The sequence below is a fragment of the Macaca mulatta genome, chromosome 8 (genome assembly GCF_049350105.2).
Source record: "Macaca mulatta isolate MMU2019108-1 chromosome 8, T2T-MMU8v2.0, whole genome shotgun sequence".
NCBI classification, from domain to species: Eukaryota; Metazoa; Chordata; class Mammalia; order Primates; family Cercopithecidae; genus Macaca; species Macaca mulatta.
The window spans coordinates 44,936,834-44,961,315 of NC_133413.1; the positions used below are offsets into that span (position 1 = coordinate 44,936,834).

Here is a 24,482-nt window from a genome sequence, read left to right on the forward strand (position 1 = left end):
GCTGGAGTGCAATGGCGCCGCCCTCACTCACGGCAACCTCCGCCTCCCAGGTTCAAATGATTCTCCTGCCTCAGCCTCCCAAGTAGCTGGGATTACAGGCATGCGCCACCACTAATTTTGTATTTTTAGTAGAGACAGGGTTTCTCCATGTTGGTCAGGCTGGTCTCGAGCTCCTGACCTCAGGTGATCTGCCCGCCTCGGCCTCCCAAATTGCTGGGATAACAGGCATGAGCCACCATGCCCAGCCAAAGGTATATACTTTTCAAAGTATTCAGGAATAAATCTAAATATTCCTGAGTACTTCCAGGAATTGCTAGAAAGACAACATATAAAACCAAACTACTTGAATACTTTGTAGCCTCTAAAAACAGTTATGAGTTCCATGAATAATCTGTAAAAGTCTTCTGGTTGATCAGCATTAGTTCTAAATGATGTTATCAGACTATGTAACTTCAAGTAATTTTTTTTTTTTGAGATGGGGTCTCGCTGTATTGCCCAGGCTGGAGTACAGTGGTGCCATCTCAGCTCACTGCAACATCCACCTCCCAGGTTCAAGCAACTCTCCTGCCTCAGCCTCCCAAGTAGCTGGGACTATAGGCGCTCGCCACCATGCCCTGCTAGTTTTTGTATTTTTAGCAGAGATGGGGTTTCACCATATTGGCCAGGCTGGTCTCGAACTCCTGACCTTGTGATCCATCTGCCTCGGCCTCCCAAAGTGGTGGGATTACAGGCGTGAGCCATGGTGCCCAGCCCAACTTCAAGTAATCTTCCAATCATTATTTCTATTTTTGAGATACTGGTTCATAAAACATCAAATATCCATGAATCACAGTGCTATCCACTGGCAGCATGGCAGTGAACTACAATGAAAACCAGTTCTACAAAAGACACTTTGAACACCATTGTTTCACACCTTTAATACTGTCTTAAAGGGTCTATTACTCTTCAACTATCTTAGTGTACTTTGAAATATAAAAGTAATAATTATCATTGGAACAGTTATTCTAAATCTAAATAACTCCTATAGTAATATTTGTTTACTCAGAACATATTTTCATTTCCAATATATGTAAAATTTCTCACAAATATAGAACAGAACTCACAGTTTGAACAGAAACCTCAGTGTTTAAATCTCCACATTCAGTAAAATAAACACTACATAGTAGGTTGTTCTGAATATAAATCACTCATTTAAGTAAATGGGATATAATTTCTAACTTGTGTTAAAAGTGAAGAAATAATTTTTTATGTGAAGCCTTGCCCCAACTCAGTCAAGTGCAAGATTATCATATGATACAAATCAAACTCTACTAACACAGCACATTTGTCAGAGACATTGAAGGCAGATACATAACTACAGCTGGGGAACTGGATGTCCTTCAGCTAGAGGGTAATGAAAGAAAAAAGCATATCATAGATCAGGCCCCAGTTTTAATTACTTCATTGATGACAATGCCTTACTTTATTTATTGAAGAATGTTTCTTCCACTGAAAATACACTTCTAATTTTATAATGCTAGACAGTAGGGGGAAAAATAGGAGCCCATTAAAAAAAAAATCCACTCTTAGAATCTAAAGTTATTGATATTGATCAGATACGCAATGACTCTTTTCTGCTGTGAAGACAATCAAATCTTTTTTTCTTTTTAAGTACTGACTTGCCAATTTATCTTTGATAACTGATTCAGAAAGATAAATGAACCATGTGACTTTACATATGAGAATATGTACATATATATATATATTCTGAGAAGTTATGTCCCATGATCTGACCCATACTTCTGTTTTAAAATATAACTAAGTTCTCTCAATAAAACAGTACTAATTTTAAGTTTTAAACTGAAGTCACCCTTTTACCACACTGTTCTCATTCTCTTTACTTTTTATTTTTACATTATTTCTATAAATACTAAAAAAGAAAAAATCCAAATCCCCAGTCTTGAAACCAACTTACATTAGAGGTCTGACGTTAGTTTATAACTTTTAAAATATTTTGTTAAAATGTAAAAAACCTGAAATTACAAACAAAAAAATTTATACTTTTACAGTATATATCGAATTTTTTTAAAAAAATATTCTGAACTGTTTTTATATATGTAATCAAGTGTTATTTTTTTAAATGAAACTCCTTTATAGGCTAGAGAAGGATATGTGGTATTGCCCCATTAGAAATCAATATGCATTTCATTTTTTTATGCTGGTACTTCAACTATTTCAAAGTAGTCATTTGGTAGAATCACATAACCTCTTTCTGATACGTCGTCTTTCTCTTTCTGGAAGTGAACAACCTCCTTTAATTTTTCAAGCTGCCGTTCTTGCCTTCTGCATCGCTGCTGTGCGGTCTTGAGCTTCTTTCTGAGTTTTTCAACTTGCTGTTCTAGCTGATGAATCCTTTTCCGCTGATGCATTGTATCCTCCACAGTATAGTTGTGGTCACAGAAAACTGAGAGATTAACAGGGGTCTGAAGAGGTGGCATTAGTAATCCAATAGCAGCATCAACCTGGGAAACAGGAGGCGGTAAAGGAGGTGGAGGAAGCTGTTCCTGTGGCTCCAGATCTTCTTTCTAAAACAAAAGTACAAAGTATGTTTGAATTTAGTAACTAAAAATAACAGTTTAAAACAATTTGTGGACTGACCAGGGGTAGTGGCTCACGCCTGTAATCCTAGCACTTTGGGAGGAAGAGGTGGGCGGATCACCTGAGGTAAGGAGTTTGAAACCAGCCTGGCCAAACATGGCGAAACCCCGTCTCTACTAAAAATACAAAAATTAGCCGGGTGTGGTGGTGTGTGCCTATAATCCCAGCTACTCGGGAGGCTGAGGCAAGAGAATTGTTTGAAACCAGGAGGCGGAGGTTGCAGTGAGCCAATATCATGTCACTGTACTCCAGCCTGGGTGACAGAGAGACTCTGTCTCCCAAAAATAAATAAATAAATAAATAAATAAATATTCTGTGGAATTTAAGAAATATTAGACTTTTGTGGTGAATCAGTGGTACAGAAACATTCCAAAATGAGAAAACAGTTTCAGTTTGAATAAACTTTTCTACCTGCAATAAAGGGACGGTGCAAGAAAGAGACAAAATGAATAATCAGATCCAATTAAATACTAAGCACTGAGGAGAAAAAAATGCTTTGAAACTAAACTGTCACTGATAAAGAAAACCCAAAACTTATCAATATATAACTGGCAGTACAGAGTGATTTTTAAGTAAGTTACAAGGGCTGGACTAAGTTTCTTAGTGTGAGGATATTTATCTTAAATAAACCGCATTTTGTGTTTTCAGAAGTGTATCACTGTTAACTACACAAAGTTCCAGGCACATTTATTCTCTTTAACTGAATTTTCCACATTTTAATCAATGAACATATCAGTTTGATAAACAGAAAGCAACCCAATATTTTAAAACGCATATTACCTTGTCATGTGGCTCAGTACAAAGAAATATTGTGGGCACAGCATTCTCTTTCAGTAACTTGTTGTTGCACTCTCTCTTAAAGCAGTCTGGAGTAAAGTGCTCTGAACAAATACTGCTATACTTGGTGGGTTTAAAGTTTTTTCTTCTGACAGCTGCCTCCCATTCTTTACAAAGACTGGGTCGAGTAAGAGGAAACCTAAGAAGAAGGCATAATTCAATTATCTGTGCTGATTTTTTTTAAATAAAGGCACCCAAACTTTCCAACGTAGGAAAGATCTTACATTGGTATTAAAGATGTTACAATGGTATTATCATACTGGATTAAAGATTAGCTCTAGTTATCTATCTCATTTATTAATTAAAAAAAATTTTTTTTGAGACACAGTCTTGCTCTGTTGTTAGGCTGGAGTGCAGTGGCGCAATCTTGGCTCACTGCACCTCCACCTCCTGGGTTCAAGTGATTCTCCTGCCTCAGCCTCCCAAGTAGCTGGGACTACAGGCGCCTGCCACCACATATGCTACCATGCCCAGCTAAGTTTTGTACTTTTAGTAGAGACGGGCTTTCACCATGTTGGCCAGGATGGATTCGATCTCTTGACCTCGTGATCCGCCCACCTTGGCCTCCCACAGTGCTGGAATTACAGGCGTGAGCCACTGCGCTGGGCCCTCATTTATTAATGTTTAACTTTTTATAGTGAGTTCACCAAAAGATTCAAGTAAAATACATACTATAGAATAAATGTGCCCGTGGCTCATGTCTGTAATCCCAGCACTTGGGAGGCCAAGGTCCAAGAGACTGCTTAAGTCCAGGAGGTTGAAGACTAGCCTGGGCAACACGGCAAAACCCTGTCTCTACAAAAAATACAAAAATTAGCTGGGTATAGTGGTATGTGCCCAGGTACTTGGGAGGCTGAGGCTGAGGTGGGAGGATTCCTCGAGCCTGGGAGGTCACGGCTGCAGTGAGCTGAGATGGTTCCACTGCACTCCAGTCTGAGTGACAGAGCCATACCCTGTCTCAAAAAGAAAAAAACTGTATTCTATTTTTACCAGTAATTTTCTGTGTGCTGCACAGGAAGACAAACATTGCACATTTGTATCTATGTACTGGGAAAGAGGGGCTTCTAGTTCTCTTAGCATCAGTCTGACAAATACGAACAGGCTAAATTTGAATTAAAGGCAGATAATAATGAAAGAAAAGTATTTATTTTCTAATCAACTGGGATGTCCATTAGGCCCAGGTAAACGGGGATAGTGAGAGTTTAAATTTATTGTGGTTTTACTCTTCCAAATTAAGGATTTGGTAAACTGGGGGGATTAGAAAAAAAAACAAAGGAAGGGGGTTTTGAATTTACGTTTCACAGTTTTCTCTTCCATGTACAATATGCTAGAGCCTGACTCTGCTAGTAAGAGATCTTTATGACAGTCCCTTTTCTTTGTACAACATAGCACTCTCTGCTGCCACTATGCAGACGGTGGGATAAGTGGTACTCCTAGAAAATCTCAGCTGGGGCTGGGCGTGGCCTGTAATCACAACTGTAATCCCAGCACTTTGGGAGGCCGAGACGGGCGGATCACGAGGTCAGGAGATCGAGACCATCCTGGCGAACACGGTGAAACCCCGTCTCTACTAAAAAATACAAAAAACTAGCCGGGCGAGGCGGCGGGCGCCTGTAGTCCCAGCTACTCGGGAGGCTGAGGCAGGAGAATGGCGTAAACCCGGGGGGCGGAGCTTGCAGTGAGCTGAGATCCGGCCACTGCACTCTAGCCCAGGCGACAGAGCCAGACTCCGTCTCAAAAAAAAAAAAAAAAAAAAAAAAATTAGCTGGGCGTGGTGTTGCGCGCCTGTAGTCCCAGCTACTCAGAAGGCTGAGGCGAATCGCTTGAACCGGGGAGGCAGAGGTTGCAGTGAGTCGAGATCGTGCCACTGCACTCCAGCCTGGTGACAGAGCAAGACTCCATCTCAAAAAGAGAAGAAGAAAATCTCAGCTGGAAATGGCCTCTATACGTATAAACTAGGGTGGCATTTGCTGGTAAAATTCCGTACCTATGGCCTCCTGGCTCTGTAAGCATAAACTATGGTAGCATTTGCTGCTAAAATTCAGTCAGTACCTAGGGCCTCCTGGCACAAGGACCACAAATTTACAGCTGTTTGTGAGATTCTGTTAAAATCTTTCCCATCTACTCTCCCTAAACCTGCTCTTTTAGATAAGGGATAAGATGCAGGTTAGCTCTTCTTTTGATTCAATCCGTATGTGTTTAACACCTAGCAGAAACAGTTATTTCTCTCTTTTTTTTTTTTTTTTGACATGGAGTCTGGCTCTGTTACCCAAGCTGGAGTGCAGGGCAAGATCTCAGCTCACTGCAACCTCCATATCCCAGGTTCAAGCGATTCCCCTACCTCAGCCTCCCAGGTAGCTAGGATTACAGGCGTACGCCTGTATTTTGTATTTTTAGTAGAGACGGGATTTTGCCATGTTGGCCAGGCTGGTCTTGAATCCTGACGTCAGGTGATCTGCCCACCTAGGCCTCCCTAAGTGCTGAGAATTACAGGCATGAGCCACTGTGCCTGGCCAAAAACACAGTTATTTCTGACGTGTGAATACCCTCCTTAAACTTGTTTCCAGTGCCAGTGAAACATTTTCCATAATTTTAGATTCCTTCTGCCATGCCATCAGAAATGTGGGTGGGGAGCTGCACATGTAATCCTGTTACCATCACCTGACCTTTTCCTACATTTCGAAAGAACATGTTTACAGAAATTCCAATTAAATTAAGAGACAATATTAGGATATCCTGAACTGAATCCTGTAAGTGTTCTACCCCCTTCGCCAAGGGGTAACATCATTACTCTGGAGACCTATGTTCTACACTCTCTTATTTCTATAGGGTCCATCTCACATGATATCAAACACTTAAAAAATGCATGGACACTCCCCTAGTAAACATAGATGGCTCCACACCAAAATAAAAAAATTGAAAGGATATTTAACATTTTGCTTTTGTAATTACCTAATTATAAAAGATAATTAGCTAATTACCTATGACTAATTTGTATAGTTTACCCCTGGATCTGATTTCTTAGCTATCATCTGCATATAGTTGTCAGGAATTCTTACAAAGAAAACTTAACATAAATGTAATTAAAATTTGTAAACAAATTCAGCTGAATGTTATGTCACATTTTACAAGCGTTTGATTATCATAAGTAATTGCAACTTTGCACTTTTTTTCCTATTTTCAAGAGAATATTTTTGATCCTAGCACTCTTAACTGTGCTACCTATTGGATAAGACAGCTCTGAAAGCTGTGGGGCAGTTTCTTTCGAAAGAGCTTCCTCTATGCACAGGTAATGCCGTAATAAATAAAGATCAGTGTGAGTCATTTTATTATGATCCATGTTGTAACTATCCATATTATCATTATTGTGTGCTGAAAAGATAACGATTTATCTTGGCAGTACCTGAAGCTTTCTTCAAAACTCAGGGTCCTTAAAGCTTAGTTCCTAGAGATTTGGGGCAAAAATTCTCCGGGATTTCCCAGCCAAAAAACCCTTAATTGCTACGATGCTGGCCTCCCATCCACGACAAGGGAAAGGCCTTTGTTTATATTTCAAATTTACCCCTAAGACGTTATTACAACACCTGGCTGCTCGTGACCCTGGTGGCGGCAAAACCCGCGCCACCATAGGCATCGCCCGCGGGCTCCAAACTCGTCAACCGAGGCCTGGAGCGAAGCCTGCAACGAGGACCTGTTCCGAGAGCGCAAGAAACAACCGCCGCGGAGACGCGCGCCGAGAACGCGCGATCGGGCGACGGTTCCCAGCAGGACGCGGCGGGAAACGCCTCGCGCGGCCGGCCCCAGACCCCACCCGCCCCTCGCGCGGACACGCGCCTGGCTCCGCCCCCGGCCCCGCCGGTCGCGCGCCCCCACCCTGGCTAAGACCGGCCCCGCGAGGCGCGCAGGGTCCTCACTTGTGGAAAGAAACGGGCTTGTCCTTGTCGTAGCGGTTCTTGCAGCCGTAGGCGGAGCAGGACTGCACCATCCTTCCGGTCTTCAGGCACTTCACTTCTGCCGCCGCAGAAGGCAGGGGAAGCTGCTTTCAGTGTCGCCGCGCTCGGTTGGACACCCTCGCTCTTTTGTAGCTTTGGCCAACAGTTACAGTAATGGTGGCCTCCCTCTGGGGTGACTAGTGTGCCCGTTTTGTTGTTTGCATTAGCAGAAGGACCACAGCCATCGCCCGTCTCCCATCTCCAAGATGGCGGAGGCAGCTTCAACCTCACCTCTCGCGAGGGGTGCGTCCCACTGTCTCTGATTAGCCCCGAGGTCAGAGGTAACGATTCCTGGGAAGCTAACTATTGGCTGAGGCCAGGTGTTTCCGGCGGTGGCTTCAGAGTTGCGGAAGTGGGCGGAGCCCTGAACTTCCGGTAGGCAGGAAGGAACAGCTTGCGGGGGAGGAGGCGCGGCGGGAGGCTGGATTCCAGGGGCATCATCCAGCCCGGGCTGTTCCCGTGGGTTAATTGATGCGGAGCTTTTCTGGGGCGGCTTACAGTAGGAAACAACTAGGGCCTCATGGAGAACAGGTGTAAAGCCGAGGTCGTTGTCTGATTGCGCCCATTTCTCTAAAAGGGCGGACACAGATGGTGTATGATTAATAAAATTGTGGAACCTTTTCCCAGAATGCTGATCTTTTTCCCATTACCTGTGTCTTCAGGCATCACAAGTCTCTGAGAGCCAACGTGACAGGTTTTTAGCAATGAAAAAAGACACACTCGCCAAATCATCTGAATTGCCAACGCAGAAGCATTATATATATGTATATATGTATGCATATATACGTGTGTGTGTATATATATATATGTAATTTTTTAAAAAAATAGAGGCAGGATCTCCCCACGTTGCCCAGGCCAGTCTAGAACTCGAGCTGAAGGGATCCACCTATCTCGACCTCCCAGTGGGTTGGGATTACGGGAGTTGAGCCACCAGGCCCTCCCTCCCCAGAAGCTTTTGTGAAGGGCTGTCCATTGCTGTGATTTCCATGTGCGGTGTTGCAAATAGGGAGCTGCTGCAGCAGTTTTCACATCTGAGAGAGAATATGTCAGAGGGGTTCGAAATAGAGCGACTCTGTGTTGAGTGAGGGCTAGGAAAATGAGGCTGGGACTTGCTGGGCTGCATTCCCGGAAAGTTAGGTGTTCCTAGCCTCTAGATGTATACCATTAAGGCAACAGATTGATAATGTTTACTAAACAGACCCAGACTTCGAAGTGTCCAGATATCTCGATATTTTGAGAACAGAAGCATTCCTAATTTTGCTTTAAAGATAATAATGGACTGGGCACAGTGCCTCACGCCTGTAATCCGAGCACTTTGGAAGGCTGAGGCGGGCGGATCACTTGAGGTCAGGAGTTTAAGACTAGCCTGGCTAACATGGTGAAACCCGTCTCTACTAAAAATACAAAAATTAACCGGGTGTGGTTGGCACATGCCTCGAATCTCAGCTACTCTGGAGGCTGAGGCAGGAGAATCGCTTGAATCTGGGAAGGCGGAGGTTGCAGTGAGCCGTGCTTGCACCACTGCACTCCAGCCTGGGCGACAAGAGTAAGACTCTGTCTCATAAATAAATAAAGATATCGATTCTTACATAATATAGTAATTAATCCTTTATCACAAACCCTTGTAGCACAGCACATGTCCCCATGATCTTTTTTTATTCTATATATAAACTAAGTGTTGTACTTAGGGTGGATGCGTTCCTTCTCTTTCTTTCGGGAACACCCTACTCTGTCTGTGGAGTAGCTGTACTTTCACCACTTTACATTCTTAATAAACTTGCTTTTGCTGTGCACTGTGGACTCGCCCTGAATTCTGTCTTGCATGAGATCCAAGAACCTTGCCTTGGGGTCTGGATTGGGACCCCTTTCCTGTAACAGTTTTACTTCATTCCCTGCTCCTTTTCTTTATATAGATCTGAGCCAGGCAAACCTGGAGAGCAAAATGTTGAGTAATCCTTTCGCCCTTATTCTCTACCTTTCCTGCCCCTTTAAATGTTGGTGTTTCCCCAGGGTTCCATCTTCTGGCCTCCTGTAACTCCTAAACACCCTGCTCCTTAAACTGAACCAAATACCATAATTCTCTCATGTTTTATTTCCTTTGTATATCCGTTCTGCCTTTGGGATTATCATCTGTGAATTATCTGTTCAACAGTTGCCTAAACCAGAAACCTTGGAGTCATCTTGGATTAGTTTTTGTCACCCATAAAATCCTTTGATGACCAGGTTAATTTTATAGACTAAATAAATAAATGCCTCTTAAATCCATCCCTCTGCATGTCTCCTCACTGTTCTTTTTTTCTTTTTTTTTTCTTTTTGAGAGGGAGTGTCGCTCTGTCGCCCAGGCTGGAGTGAAAAGGCACGATCTCAGTTCACTGTAACCTCTGCCTCCCGGGTTCAAGCAATTCTCCCGCCTCAGCCTCCTGAGTAGCTGGGATCACAGGCACCTGCCAACATGCCCGGCTAATTTTTGTATTTTTATAGAGACGGGGTTTCACCATGTTGGCCAGGCTGGTCTTGAACTCCTGACCTCAGGTGATACGCCTGCCTCGGCCTCCCAAAGTGTTGGGATTAGAGGCGTGAGCCACCGCGCCCAACCCTCACTGTTCTTTAATTATTTTTATTATTATGTTTAATAGAGATGAGGTCTCACTATGTTGCCCAGGCTGGTCTCAAACTCCTGGGTTTAAGCTATCGGTCAGCCAGGGCCTCCCAAAGTCCTGGGACTACAGGTATGAGCCACGGTGCCTTGCTTCCTCACTGTTCTTGACCAAGCTCTCATGGTCTTAACCTTGCAGCAACCTCTTAACTATCCTAGTCTCCAGTTTTACCTCTCTCCATTCTATCTTCCATAGAAGGGTTGTGCATGCCTGCCATGCCCCTGCTCGTATCTTTGCAAGGCTACCTGCTGTACTGAATAAAATCCAAACTTCTTATGGTGAGTTATAAAGCTCTTTAGGACCAGGTACTTCTCTTCCACCATCATCTCCCTCCACTTGTCTTTACCTCTGTTCCAGCTTCATGTCTTAGAGGGCAGGCTCTTTTGTGGTTTCTTTAAATAGGCTGTTTTCTTGACTTGAAATGCCCATCCCTGACCTGTCCACCCTTAAGATGTGGCTTAATGGCCTGGCGCAGTGGTTCACGCCTGTAATCCCAGTACTTTGGGAGGCCGAGGCAGGTGGATCACGTGAGCCCAAGTATTCAAGACCAGCCTGGGCAACACAGTGAGACCCTGTCTCTACAAAAAATACAAAAATTAGCCAGGCGTGTTGGCACACATCTGTAGTCCCAGATACTTGGGAGACTGAGTTGAGTGGATCCCTTGAACCCAGAAGGTTGAGGCTGCAGTGAGCTGTGGTCATGCCTTTGTACTCCAGCCTGAGCAACAGCAAACCAACAGTTACCACGAGCTGGGTGTCAGGGCTTAGGAAGCTGAGGCAGGGACTCAAGGCAGCCTGGACAGCATAGTGAGACCCTGTTTCTAAAAAAATTGTTTTTAATTAGTCGGGTATGGTGGTGCATGCCTATAGTTCCAGCTACTTGGGAGGCTGAGGCAAGGAGGATCCCTTGAGTCCAGGAGTCTGAGGCTGCAGTGAGCTATGATCATGACAGTGAGATCCCATCTCTAAATTTTATACACATACACACATAGATATGTATTGCTAAAAAAAAAAAAAAAAAAAAAAGCTAATGATCCCCTGAGCCTTCAGCAAATGGTGATCTTTTTGCTGATGGAGAGTCTTGCTTTGATGTTGATGGCTGCTGACTGATCATGGTGGTGGTTGCTGAAGGTTGAGGTGGCTGTGGCAAGTTCTTAAAATGAGACAGCAATGCAGTTTGCTGCATCGATTGACTCTTCCTTTCATTAAGTATTTCTCTGTAGCAAGTAATGCTGTTTAATAGCATTTTGGTCACAGTAGAACTCTTTAAGAATTGGAGTTAATCCTCTCAAACCCTGCCACTGCTTTATCAACTAGGTTTATGTAATATTCAAAATATTCTAAATCCCTTGTCATTTCAACAATGTTCACAGCATCTTTACCAGAAGTAGATTCCATCTTCAGAAACTACTTTATTTCCTCATTTATAAGAAGCAACTCCTCATCTGTTCAAGTTTTATCATGAAATTGCAGCAACTCAGTCACATCTTCAGGATCCAGTTTTAATTCTAGTTCTCTTGCTGTTTCTATCACATCTGCAGTGACTTCTTCCACCGAAGTCTTAAACAACTCAAAGCCATTCATGAGGGCTGGAATCAATTTCTTCCAAACTCCTGTTAATGTTGATATTTTTCCTCCTATGAATTATTGATGTTCTTCAGGGCATCTAGAATAATGAATCCTTTCCAGAAGGTTTTCAACTGACTTTGCCCAGATCCATCAGAGGAATCACTATCCATGGCAGCTATAGCCTTACAAAATGTATTTCTTAGGTAATAAAACTTGAAAGTCAAAATACTCCTTGATTTATGGGGCTGCAGAATGGATGTTGTGTTACAGGCATGAAAACAACATTCATCTCCTTGTACATCTCCATTAGAGCTCTTGGGTGACCAGGTGCATTGTCAATGAGCAGTATTATTTTGAAAGGAATCTGTTTTTCTGAGCAGTAGGTGTAACAGTGGACTTAAAATATTCAGTGAACCATGCTGTAAACAGATGTGCTGTCATCCAGGCTTTATTATTCCATTTGTTGAGCACAGGCAGAGTAGATTTACCATCGTTCTTAAGACCAATAGGATTTTCGAAATGGTAAATGAGCATTGGCTTCAACTTAAAGTCATCAGTTGCATCAGCCAGTTGCATCTGGCTGACAAGGGAGTCAGCCAGTCCTGTGATGCTTTGAAGCCAAGCATTGAATTCTCCTTCCTGGCTACTAAAAGTCCTTGATGGCATCTTCTTCCAATAGAAGCCATTCTATCTACATTGAAAATCTGCTGTTAGTGTAGCCACCTTCATTAATTATCTGAGCTGGATCTTCTGGAAAACTCGCTGCAGCTTCTCCATCAACACTTGCTGCTTCACTTTGCACTTTTATGTTATGGAGATGGCTTCTTGCCTTAAACCTCCTGAACCGACCTCTGCTAGCTTCCAATTTTGTTCTGCAGTTTCCTCACCTCTCTCAGCCTTCGCAAAATTGAACAGAGTTTGGGGGGGGGTGGTTAGGGATTTGGTTTACGGGAAGACCATTTAAACTTTTTTCTTTTTGAGACCAAGTCTCGCTCTGTAGTCCAGACTGGAGTGCAGTGGCGTAATCTCTGCTCACTGCAACCCCCACCTCCCAGGTTAAAGCGATTCTCCTGCCTTAGCCACCCATGTAGCTGGGATTATAGGTGCGCACCACCACACCCAGCTAATTTTTATATTTTCAATAGAGACTGGGTTTCACCATGTTGGCCAGGCTGGTCTCGAACTCCTGACCTCAAGTGATCCTTCCACTTTGGCTTCCCAAAGTATTGGGATTACAGGTGTGAACCATGGCACCCGGCCTATTTAAACTTTCTCCATATCAGCATTAAGGCTGCTTAGCTTTTTTATCATTCGTGTGTTCACTGGACTAACACTTCTAATTTCCCTCAAGAATTTTTCCTTTACGCCAGGTGCGGTGGCTCACACCTGTAACCCCAGCACTTTGGGAAGCTGAAGTGGGCAGATCACAAGATCAGGAGACGGAGACCATCCTGGCTAACACAGTGAAACCCCGTCTCTACTAAAAATACAAAAAAAAAAAAAAAAAAAAAAGAAAACCAACCCAAAAATTAGCCGGGCATGATGGCAAGCTCCTGTAGTCCCAGCTACTCGGGAGGCTGAGGCAGGAGAATGGCATGAACCCGGGAGGTGGAGGTTGCAGTGAGCCAAGATCGTGCCACTGCACTCCAGCCTGGGCGACAGAGCGAGACTCTGTGTTAAAAAAAAAAAAAAAAAAATTTCCTTTACATTCACAACTTGGCTGTTTGGCACAGGAGGCCTGGCTTTCAGCATGTCATGGCTTTCAACATGCCTTCCTCACCACGCTTGATCATTTCTACCTTATGATTGAAAGTAAGAATCTTAGCGAGGACTTAGTGGGCATTGGTAAGGTTATTAATTGGCCTAATTTCAATGTTGTTGTGTCTCAGGGAATAGGGAGGCCCAAGGAGAGTGAGTCTAGGGGATAGCCAGTCAGTGAGAGCACATACACCTTGTATCAATTAAGCTCACCGTAAGTGGGTGCAGTTTGTAGCACTCCAAAACAAAGATCAGTAGTAACATCAAAGATCACTGATCACAGATCACCATAACAGCTATAATAATAATGAGAAAGTTTGCAATATTGCAAGAATTACCAAAATGTGACAAAGAGACATGACTTGAGTACGTGCTGCTGGAAAATGGTGCCAACGTACTTGCTGGAAGCAGTGATGCCACAAACATTCAGTTTGTAAAAAGTACAATATCTGCAAAAATCAATAAAGCAAAGTACAATAAAATGAGGTCTGCCGGTATCAAAATACCAGAATAGTAGTTTATTAGCATTACCATGGGTATTGAGGCCACTGGGCATATCTCTGAGGTCCTCTGTGCATGTGTCTGATAAATGTCAGAATGGATAACATTGTGAACTGAAAAAGTGTATTTCAACTTATAGTTCCCTGAAATTGTTTTCTCATTAATTGATTCAACAAATAGTTACTGACTATGCTGCATGCATAGTTCTGGGGGCTTGGGATACATTAGTGAAGGCGATTTCTACCCTCAGAGAGCTAATATTCTTGTGGGATTAGGGAGGCAGATAGCAAACATGTGACCACAGAGTATGTTAGCCGGTGAGAGGTGCTCTGTGGGCTGAGGGAGTTGCAGGTTGCCTTATGGTGGACAGGACAGGCCTAACAGAGGAAATGGCTATTGTGCAAAGATCTGGAGTTGGTGAGAGTTGACTGTAAGGATGCCCCGGGCGGGGGAGCCTGGCAGTCAGAGGGACTGCCCAGGGCAGAGCTCCTGAGGCTGGGCATCCTTGGCCTGCTCAAAGGACAGCAAGGAGGACTGGGTGGCTGGAGCAGAGTGAGCTGTGGGGACAAATGTGAGATGAAGTTAGAGAGAAATGAGCGACCAAAGTCATGTGGGGCCTTGCAGGCTGGCGTGAGGACTTTACCTTTACTCTCTGAGAAAGGGAGAGCAGGCTTTCCAGCAGTCACACCTGAGATGATCATTGGGCTGCGTTGCATGTAGGTAGCCAGGCACTTGGGGCCTGGGAGACTGCCCGGAAGGTCGCTGTGATCCTTTAGGTGAGAAATGAGGGTGGCTTAGACCTGGGCGGCAGCCACGACGGAGTAAGAAGTGATCTTTCCTTGTCTTCTGCCCTTTCCTGTCTTTCCCTTGCTTTATTTATTAATCTTTAGGTGTTGAGCACTACTGTGGTGGCAGGCGTGACGGTACATCTGCGAATATCCAGGTGGGCAAAACTAACATTGTCATAACATTTTCATAGAACTTGTATTCTAGTGAGAGGCAGACAGACAATTAAAATGTCAATACAATGATGCTGTGCTGAGATGTCTGAATGCCTCAGAGTGCCCCGGGGTAAGGGGAGGGGAGGGTCACTGCCGCCTTTGTTGGAGTGATTGGATAGTCTGGGTGAGGAGGGAACATTTAACCTGAGAACCAAAGGATGGAAACACAGTCTAGCAATGTGAAGAATAAAAGTGGTGAGGCTGAAGGGAGCATTCAGTCATGGGGTATATGCTGAGGCCCTGACCTGCGTCTGACTGTTCAGGCAGGAGAGTTCTGTGTGTCCAGGCACACAACAGCCTCTTAATGGGTCTGCTCACTTGCACGGCTGCTCTCCTCTGATGAACCCTACACACGGTAGTCAGATGACCTTTTAAAAATGTTTGTTAGATCATGTCTTCCCACTGCACTTAAATCCAAATCAACAGTCTTCCTGCTTCTTCAGCCTCACTTCATGTTCCCCTCCCAGCTCCCTGGGCTCTACCACCACAGCCCCCACTGGGCTCCTGGACACACAGAACTCTCCTTGGACCGTGGTGGTGGCAGAGGGTATAGAGTGATGGGAATCGACATGTCAATGGTAGAAATGCCAGGGCTTGTTGATAGATGGTTATAACAGTAAGAGAGGAGGCTGGGTACAGTGGCTCAGCCTGTAATCTCAGCAATTTGGGAGGCCGGGACTGGCGGATTACCGGAGGTCAGGAGTTCAAGACCAGCCTGGCCAACATGGTGAAACCCCGTCTCTACTAAAAATACAAAAATTAGTTGGGTGTGGTGGTGGGTACCTGTAGTCCCTGCTACTCAGGAGACTGAGGCAGGAGAATTGCTTGAGCCCAAGAGGCGGAGGTTGCAGTGAGCTGAGATTGTGCCATTGCATTCCAGCCTGGGTGACAGAGTGAGACTGTCTCAAAAAAAAAAAAAAAAAAAAAAAAGAGAGAAAATAAGAGAGTGATTCAGATATTAACACAGACTTAAGCTTGCATTTCTGGCTTTAGCGTTTTGTTCTGAGATGGGATCTCCTGTCGCCCAGGCTGGACTGCAGTGGTGCAAGCCACAAGGCTCATGCAGCCTTCACTTCTGGGCCCAAGTGATCCTCCCATTTCAGCCTCTGGAGTAGCTAGGACCACAGGCATGCACCACCACATCTGGCTAATTTTATTTGTAGAGACGGGGTCTCACTATGTTGCCCAGGCTGGTCTCAAACTCCTGGACTCAAGTGATCCTCCTGCCTTGGCCTCCCAAAGTGCTGAGATGATAGGTGTGAGCCACCATGCTGGCCTGGCTTGAGCTAATGGATGGATGGTGGTTCCTTTTACTGAGATGCAAACAGCCTTTAATAAAAAGGGAACTATTTCCGTCAGCAAAGTAAAGGCCTTGGCGGGGGAGAAGTGATTTAGGAAAACTAGGTTGTCACCTGGGAGGTGCAGGAATGTCAGAAGAGAATGAACGTATAAGACTTATAGTTCAGAGAAGCTGGGGGCACAAGCCACTCAAACAGCACCCAAGGATCGCCTGCCAGCAGGGTGCCCTGTTGGTGTCTGTGATCATTAATCCATCTAGAATGAAACTGGTCAGTGTAGCGTCCCTCAGCCAAGTTCTCTTCCTTGTTCCCTTTTCTTGTTTCCTGTCTTCCAGTGATCCGTAACTTGGAAATGAAATATATACTTTTATTACCTGTTGAATATAATCCTTATATTTCCTTATTTCAAAATGGTAAACTTATCATTGGTATGGTGAATTACATATAATTTATTTATTCATTTTTTTTTAAATTTATTTTTGAGACGGAGTCTCACTCTGTCACCCAGGCTGGAGTCCAATGGCGTGATCTCAGCTCACTGCAACCTCTGCCTTCCAGGTTCAAGTGATTCTCCCATCTCAGCCTCCCAAGTAGTTGGGACTACAGGCGCATGCCACCACACCCGGCTAATTTTTGTGTTTTAGTAGAGACAGGGTTTCACTATGTTGGCCAGGCTGGTCTCAAACTCCCGACCTTGTGATCCTCCCACCTTGGCCTCCCAAAGTGCTGGGATTACAGGTGTGAGCCACTGTGCCCAGCCAAATTACATACAATTTAAAACAAAATTTGTTGCATTGAACTGAATGTTGAATTTTTCTTTGTAAAATATCCCTGTGACTAAATTTTCACTGTGGTCTGCAAATTAATTTATTTGCTTAATAGAAAAATAATTTTCAGCGTTGGGCATGGTGGTTCACACCTGTAATCCCAGCACTTTGAAGGGCTGAGCCCAGGAGTTTGAGATCAGCCTGGGAAACACAGTCAGACCATGCATCTACAAACCTTTTTTTTTTTTTTTTTTTCAATTAGCCAGGTAGGGTGGCACACACTTATAGTCCCAGCTACTTGGGATGCTGAGACAGGAGGATCACTTGAGCCCAGGAATTCGAGGCTGCAGTGAGCTATGATTGTGCCACTGCACTCCAGCCTGGGCAACACAGTGAGGTCCTGTCTCTGACCAAACAAACAAACAAACAAACAAAATAAAAAACCTAACAAAATTAATTAGAAATGTGATGAGATATTGGATGTCCATTAGTGATAACGAAAGCCATTGCACCCATTATACTGAATGCTCTTTCAGGAGTTCTGAAAGCAAACAAATGTTAAAGAAACAGAAAAATAACATCTTTAAAATTTTTTATATATGTTGCTTTTATTCAAAAGAATAAAATGCTTGACAAACTCTTTAATCACAAGGTTTGAACCAAACCACCAGTCTTCTACAACAACTCTGTGAGGTAGGTATCTGCATAGCCACAAGGGATCCACACAGTCCTTTCTTCCCTTGTACCTCTCAAACACTGAGAATTGTAGTAGTTGAAACCACTGTTCTAGTGGGCAGTTAGAACAGTTGTTTTCCCCATCTTATTCCCCACAGAGCTGCCCAAGTTATTGTCTGCTCCTGGGGTTGGACCATCTGTTTTATGACAGTTATGATACTGTTGTTTAAAAAAAATCCAAATTGTTACTTTGATTTATATGATCTAACTCTGAATCACAGAAGTATTACTATAATGTTCAAAACACTGATTGACTCTACTTGCTTTAAAAACTCTCAGATCCCTTCTGCATTTATGATCAGAGATCGGTAAAGATGACAATAAGCAGGCCTAAAGTTCTGAGATGTTAGCACGTATCCTTTTCACAATTTAGTAAGCTTAAGATCATTTAGTATTTTTTTTACGTTACAAAATTTGGTACAGTACACCTCTTTCAGGAAAGTCTTAGTAGTAACTCCAAATATTATAATTATTGTAACCAGAATTGTGACACTTGGAGCAGAACGCATGCACACAAATAAAATGCTGTCAAAAAATGACATCACCATTCCCCCACACCAAATGTATAACTGGTAGGAAATGCATTTTCAGTCTGGTACGTGGCAGTGTGACAAACTCCTACTCATTTGCTTTTCAAGTTGGTGACAGCAAGCATTTTCTGTGATGTATACTACCCTTTTACCTATTTGATTTGGAAGTGTAGAATTCGGATTCATGCAATCTTCAGGTGTCATCTCCACAGACCTTTCCTCTTAGGAGTGCCTAAGCTGTCTTACTCTGATGGAGGTATAATGTAGCATGAAAGACTTCCAAAGAACCAGTTTCTTTCTTGCCGTTCCTCTTAACAACTTCCACGTCTATCTAAACATTCTATGCAGGAGTCCTACTAAAAGATTTTGGTTTAATGCCACTTTGATCAGTTACTTGTTGTATGACTTCATTCAAAAACACTTTCATCAATAGCATAGGGATTTTATCTATGAAAGGGAAGTTGGTGCCCAGCGTTCCTCACAAAATTGTCCAAAGGATAAAATGAAAAGTATGTGAGTAACTGCTTTAATTATAGTGTGCTATGTTTAAGCATTATTGTCTTTCTCTATGACAAGCAACAGCTCTGTCCTAGGTCCAAATTAGAAAAACACATACTGATATTTAATTCAGAATCTCATTAATTGGTAGCTGATCTGATTAACTAGACAGAATGTGACAGATTTTCTTCTTATCTCCCAGTCTGCATATAGTGAAGCTCACTAATAAATTAATGGATGATATTAATAGCAGTGATCTCAGATGACAATGCTAACACTGACTCCTGGGCATCCCGTCATATCCTGCTGTTATACATTCAGTAATGACCAACACCAGCCAAAGTGAGTAAGATCTCCCAATACCATGTGGTATTGAGTCTTCTCAGATATATTCACTTGTTTGGCTCAAGACATGAATCTGAGCTGTGTGTTGCCTTCCTGAGACAATACTATAAAAATTTCTGACAACAGAAAACTAACCAAGTTTGTCCAATCTGTTGCTATAGCTAACCAGTAATTTCTTTTGTCAAATGTAGATACTGTTCCCAGTACCTTCCTATGGGCTTGATGCTCAAATCCACCTTCCTCAGAAATGCCTCAGGCTACTCTGTTTGCAGCATCGCCCAGGTTCCTAAAACAATCTTCCCTTTACAAATTACTTTTATATCTACTATGAAAGGATGAGCTCGTTTAAATGTCTAACTGTGAACATCAAGTGTGCTGACTGGAGATAAATGTTTTTCATCTTTTTTTTTTTTTTTTTAAGATGGAGTCTCACCCTGTCGCCCAAGCTGGAGTGCAGTGCTGCAATCTCGGCTCACTGCAAGCTCCGCCTCCCAGTTTCATGCCATTCTTCTGCCTCAGCCTCCTGAGTAGCTGGGACTACAGGCGCCGGCCACCACGCCCTGCTAATTTTTTGTGTTTTTAGTAGAGACGGGGTTTCACTGTGTTAGCCAGGATGGTCTCAATCTCCTGACCTCATGATCCATCTGCCTTGGCCTCCCAAACTGCTGGGATTACAGGTGTGAAACACCCCGCCCGGCCATGTTTTTCATCTTAATTCTTCTATTGATTAAAATATGTTCTGTAAACTAAAATATGATATTGAAGTATGAAGTTCAAGTTTCTTCTTTCAGTTTCAGCTGATAACAAATAATTATACCAGAATGAAAAAGCAGAACTGCTCCAAATGCACAAAACTTAGCTAGCACTAAAAGAAATACTGAATTTTCCCCAATAGTATATAATATTTTATTGTAACAAAAATATTTAGATGAGTTTCACAGCTATATATTATCACATAGGTACCCACTGAGAAGGATAAGGTAGATAAACTGACATTTAACAATATTTTACTATACATCCAATTAATCTAAGTAATTCTGGGGAAAAGAAAAATATATAAAAGCATCCCTTTTTATATAATTCCTTATTTTTTCCAGACAACATAGAATCAAGATACAATTGTAGATCATTATAATTCTAAACTTAGTATTAGAACTTGCAACATGTGAAAATTCCAGTTATATATTCCTAGGCATTTGTCAAATGATAATCAAATGTTTGTCTTATAGTGGTTTTATATTTGTGAGATAATACTCCATTACTTCATTGCTTTATACTGCCATGGGTCCTTCTGTTTGATGTTCTACGTTAGCTCAGATATCCTAGTAAACTCAGTTTTTTTTTTTTTTTCATCTGGTTAGCCTTTGGGTTATCACTTCTCGATACATAATAGAGATGTAGATAAGCAATAAAAAGATGACAAAGAAATCATCTAGAAAGCCTAGGATTCCAAACAAGGCTTCAGGTACAAAATCTAGAGGAGATATAAGATAGAAAAAAGCTCCCATTAAACAAAGTATTATTCTGATGCGAAACATCCAGAAAAGGCCCCCGACTGAAAACATTTCCCTGAATGCATGCCTCAGTAAAGTGGGTAGATCCATAATTCTCTCCATAATCTGGTAGAAGGAAAAACAAATATTATGATTTAGCATCTAATGTGTCAGGTTTCAAAATAATGTAATTTTCTTACTATGTGTAAACATTGTTAAGATTAGTTAAGATGAATTAATGAGTTACACATTGATTGAACATCATATTTTTAAATTATGCGTTGTATTTAAAAATAGCTCTTTGAATACTAGTTCTTACAGAATAGATCTTATTGCAGATAACTGAAAAGCAACTAAAGTGTCATCAAGCTTAAAATATGGGATAAAGTAATGCAAACCTCAAGTAACATCTGATTTGTTAGTAAAATAAACCAAAGAACCTAGTGCACAGGATTAGAGTCTGAGACTTGAGCGTAAGTCTCAGCTTTAAAGTCAGACAGATCTGGGTTTGAATTCAAAATCAATCACTTATTAGCCAGGTGATCTTAGGAACAGTTGCTTAACCTACTAGAGATAATTCAACAACTAACTGAGTATGTGCAAGGACTGTTAAGAACGAAAATTCAAAAGAAAAAAATAACTAAAAGAGATACTGTGTATGAAAGACCTTTATAACTTGCCAGACAATATAGAAGTGATTATATATTAAAGACATAGGAACTTTGAAGGTTTAAATAGTTTAAGAATAGCAGTGAAACTGATTCCTTCCAGCGAATCACTTCCTCTGGTCATTCCTCTGCTATGTTTAACATTCTGTGTTAACAGTCATACACCCAAACTCTAGATAGGCGTTTTATGTAACAAGTGCCAAATAAGTTGAGAGGGAGACAGAGACAAAAACACAAAGAACTGAGCAAGTGAGGAGAAAATAGTTTTTTAAACCCCCAGACCAAGAGAAAACCATCTTGTGACTCCTTTTGGAACAATGATCACCAAAGTACAAGAATGGTTGTTTCATAATCACTTCCTATGTTCTGTGGAAGAACTAATATCTAAAGCAAAATAGCCTTACCACTTTCACAAAGTTTATAATAAATGACTTTAGATACTCTAACAAACAGCCAGCATGTCTTTTGAATACCTTTCTGTCCTTTTTCAGAGCTATTTTGTTCACTTGTAATATAGTATCATCATTTATACAAAATCTTTAATAATTTGACAAGAAATATGAAATGGTTTAGTAAGAAATGTTTCTGCATAAACTTACTCCAAATTTGAAGGAGGCAGAATATTAAAGAGCTAAATGCCTTTATTCTGTTATAATTTCATCATGTACCAGGCTTTTTTACTCATTAAATATCTGACACAAAAAATAATAATTGAGTAATAGTATGCTTCACATTTTAAAAATATGAAGGAAAAATTTTAAAGGCCGGATGCCGTGGCTCACACTGGTAATCCCAGCACTTTGGGAGGCCAAGGCTAGCAGACTGCTTGAAGCCAAGAGTTTTGAGATCAGCCTGGCAAACAGGGCAAAAACCCATCTCTACTAACATACAAAAATTAGCTGGGCATGGTGGCACACACCTGTAATCCCAGCTAGTCAGGTGGCTGAAATATGAGAATTGTTTGAACCCAGGAGACAGAGGTTGCAGTGAGCTGAGATCACGCCATTGCATTCTGGCCTGGGCAACAGAGCGAGACTCTCTCAAAAAGAAAAGAAATGAAAAGAAAAATGTTAAATGACTTTTTAAAGTTCAGTGGTAGCTCTTAAATTTGAAACAGGTTGCATTTTTAAAGAACCATCCTATTGATGTCATCAGAGGATATGTAAAAAAAAAATTGCTGGATCAAAATGGCAGAAGAGGCTCCCAAATAATTATGGAGGACAACATGATTAGATTAAGTTTTTTTACTGCTTAATGAAAAATGGGTAAATCTACCCATTATCATTCATAACAGTTGAAACTCTATGCCCTGAAATGTACACGACCTCACAGAACAAGGAACAATGGAGCATGAGCACGTCTGTTTAACACTGAAGCATCTGCATAGCTTAATATATTCGGCTGGGAGCAGCAGTATCAATTCTTACCTTAACAGTAATTCATTCATTTATTCAACACACATTAAGGCACTGAATTTGGCACTGGTGAATAAATAAACTTGGCAATGGTAAATAAATAAAAATGGACCTTACCCTTATGAAGCTTTTAGTTTACTGAGAGAAAGATAACGAACAAGAATTGAGTGCTGTCTATGATAAACGCCATGAAGGAAAGGTACAGAGGGCAGCCACAGAGCAGGGAAAGCTTCTCCAAGAAGGGTCTACTTGGGAGTTATACCTGATGTAAAGGACGAGTTGATGGGTGCAGCACACCAACATGGCACAAGTATATATATGTAACTAACATGCACGTTATGCACATGTATCATAGAACTTAAAGTATAAAAAAAAAAAAAAAAGATAGTTGTCATCTAAAGACTGGGAAATCACCATGAGAGCAGAAGGACAAGCATTTCATGCAGAGGAAGTGTCAGGTGTGACAGCCTTAAGGTGGAAGGAGTTTGTGTGTGTGCTGAGAGCATACAGCAGGGTGGCTGCAGGGTGGTGATTGAGGCGGTTAACAGAAGTTTGGAAAGGGAGGAAGGACCAGATTCTGTGGCGCCTTGTAAGCCACAGTAAGGAGTTGGAACATTCAAAGACATTGGGCCACAAGTGGTGGCTCATGCCTGTAATCCCACCACTTTGGGAGGCCAAGGCGGGAGGACCACTTGAGCCCAGGAGTTTAAGACCAACCTGGCCAACACGGGGAAACCCCATCTCTACAAAAAATATAAAAATTAGCTGGGTTGTGGTGGCATGCACCTGTAGTCCCATCTACTTGGGAGGCTGAGGTGGGAGGATGGCTTGAGCCGAGGAGGCAAAGGTTGCAAGCGACCCAAGATTGCGCCACCACACTCAAGCCTCAAAACAAACAAACAAAATGGAAGTTTTCAAACACAAGAGCATCATGGTCTCATTTATGTCCAGAAAATATTTATCAGGCTGCTGTGGCAGGGAAAAAAGTAGAAGTGAGGAGGCCACTGTGGTTGCTGTGAGCAGAGATGACAGGGCTGGACCGGTACAATGTCTACAGTGATTGAAAGAAGTGGACACAGGCTGGGCACGGTGGCTCACACCTGTAATCCCAGCACTTTGGGAGGCTGAGGGGGTGGACTGCTTGAGCCCAGGAGTTCGAGGCCATCCTGGGCAGCATGGCAAAACCTAGTCTCTACAAAAAATTAGCCAGGTGTGGTGACGCACCCCTGTGGTTCCAGCTACTTGGGAGGCTGAGGCGGTAGGATGGCCTGAGCCTGGAAGGTTGAGGCTGCAGTGAGACGTGATTGCACCACTGCACTCCAGCCTGGGAAGGAGTGAGACCCTGTCTCAAACAACAACAACAACAACAACAACAACACAGTCAAGACATTTTTGTTCTTTTTGAGACAAGGTCTCACTCTATCACCCAGGCTGGAGTGCAGTGACGTGATCCTGGCTCATTGCAACCTCTGCCTCCCGGGCTTAAGCAATTCTACCTCAGCCTCCCAAGTAGCTGAGACTACAGGTGCACACTACCATGCCTGACTAATTTTTGTATTTTTTGGTACAGATGAGGTCTTGCTAAGTTGCCCAAGCTGGTCTCAAACCCCTGAGCTCAAGTGATCTGCCTGCCTCAGTCTCCCAAAGTAGTGGGATTACAGGCATGAGCCACTGTGCCCTGCCAGCAAGAATATGTTGATGCAGTAAAAATAATAGGATACCCCAAAAATAGAAAGAAAAGATAGGATTACTTATAGATCAGGTGAGAGGAATGAAGAAGA

The 24,482-nt window shown here is 42.5% G+C and overlaps 2 protein-coding genes and 1 long non-coding RNA gene across 13 annotated transcripts in view; 1 reads left to right on the forward strand and 2 right to left on the reverse strand.

The window, feature by feature from the left end:
* Window positions 1-891: 891 nt before the first annotated feature.
* On the reverse strand, window positions 892-7,689 carry THAP1 (THAP domain containing 1). 3 transcript variants are annotated; one of them, XM_015145248.3, is made up of 3 exons: window positions 7,059-7,262; window positions 3,418-3,613; window positions 892-2,564 (listed from the first exon to the last, which is right to left on the reverse strand). In XM_015145248.3, exons 1-3 carry the CDS (start codon window positions 7,106-7,108, stop codon window positions 2,193-2,195), a joined length of 618 nt encoding a protein of 205 aa, XP_015000734.1. In that variant the 5' UTR covers window positions 7,109-7,262; the 3' UTR covers window positions 892-2,192.
* On the forward strand, window positions 7,610-19,720 carry LOC144330785 (uncharacterized). The gene is made up of 3 exons (XR_013397264.1): window positions 7,610-7,747; window positions 14,842-14,894; window positions 19,547-19,720. It is a non-coding gene; the product is annotated as an uncharacterized LOC144330785 (long non-coding RNA).
* RNF170 (ring finger protein 170) overlaps window positions 17,607-24,482 on the reverse strand; it is a 46,947-nt gene continuing 40,071 nt past the window's right edge. For all 9 annotated transcript variants that reach the window (XM_077943572.1, XM_077943574.1, XM_015145267.3 and 6 more), the window contains one exon: window positions 17,607-20,744. In XM_077943572.1, the coding sequence (XP_077799698.1) occupies window positions 20,475-20,744 (270 nt within the window). In that variant the 3' untranslated portion in view covers window positions 17,607-20,474. The remainder of the gene's footprint in view (window positions 20,745-24,482) is intronic.

Bases quoted from the DNA above. Each gene is read 5' to 3' on its own strand.
- THAP1 (XM_015145248.3), bottom strand. From the start codon at position 7,108: ATGCCTATGGTGGCGCGGGTTTTGCCGCCACCAGGGTCACGAGCAGCC. The intron at 3,614-7,058 runs GTGTTGTAATAA...CCTTCTTCTTAG, and splicing joins CCAGGGTCACGAGCAGCCAG to GTTTCCTCTTACTCGACCCA. The intron at 2,565-3,417 runs GTAATATGCGTT...CTTTTGTTTTAG, and splicing joins GTACTGAGCCACATGACAAG to AAAGAAGATCTGGAGCCACA.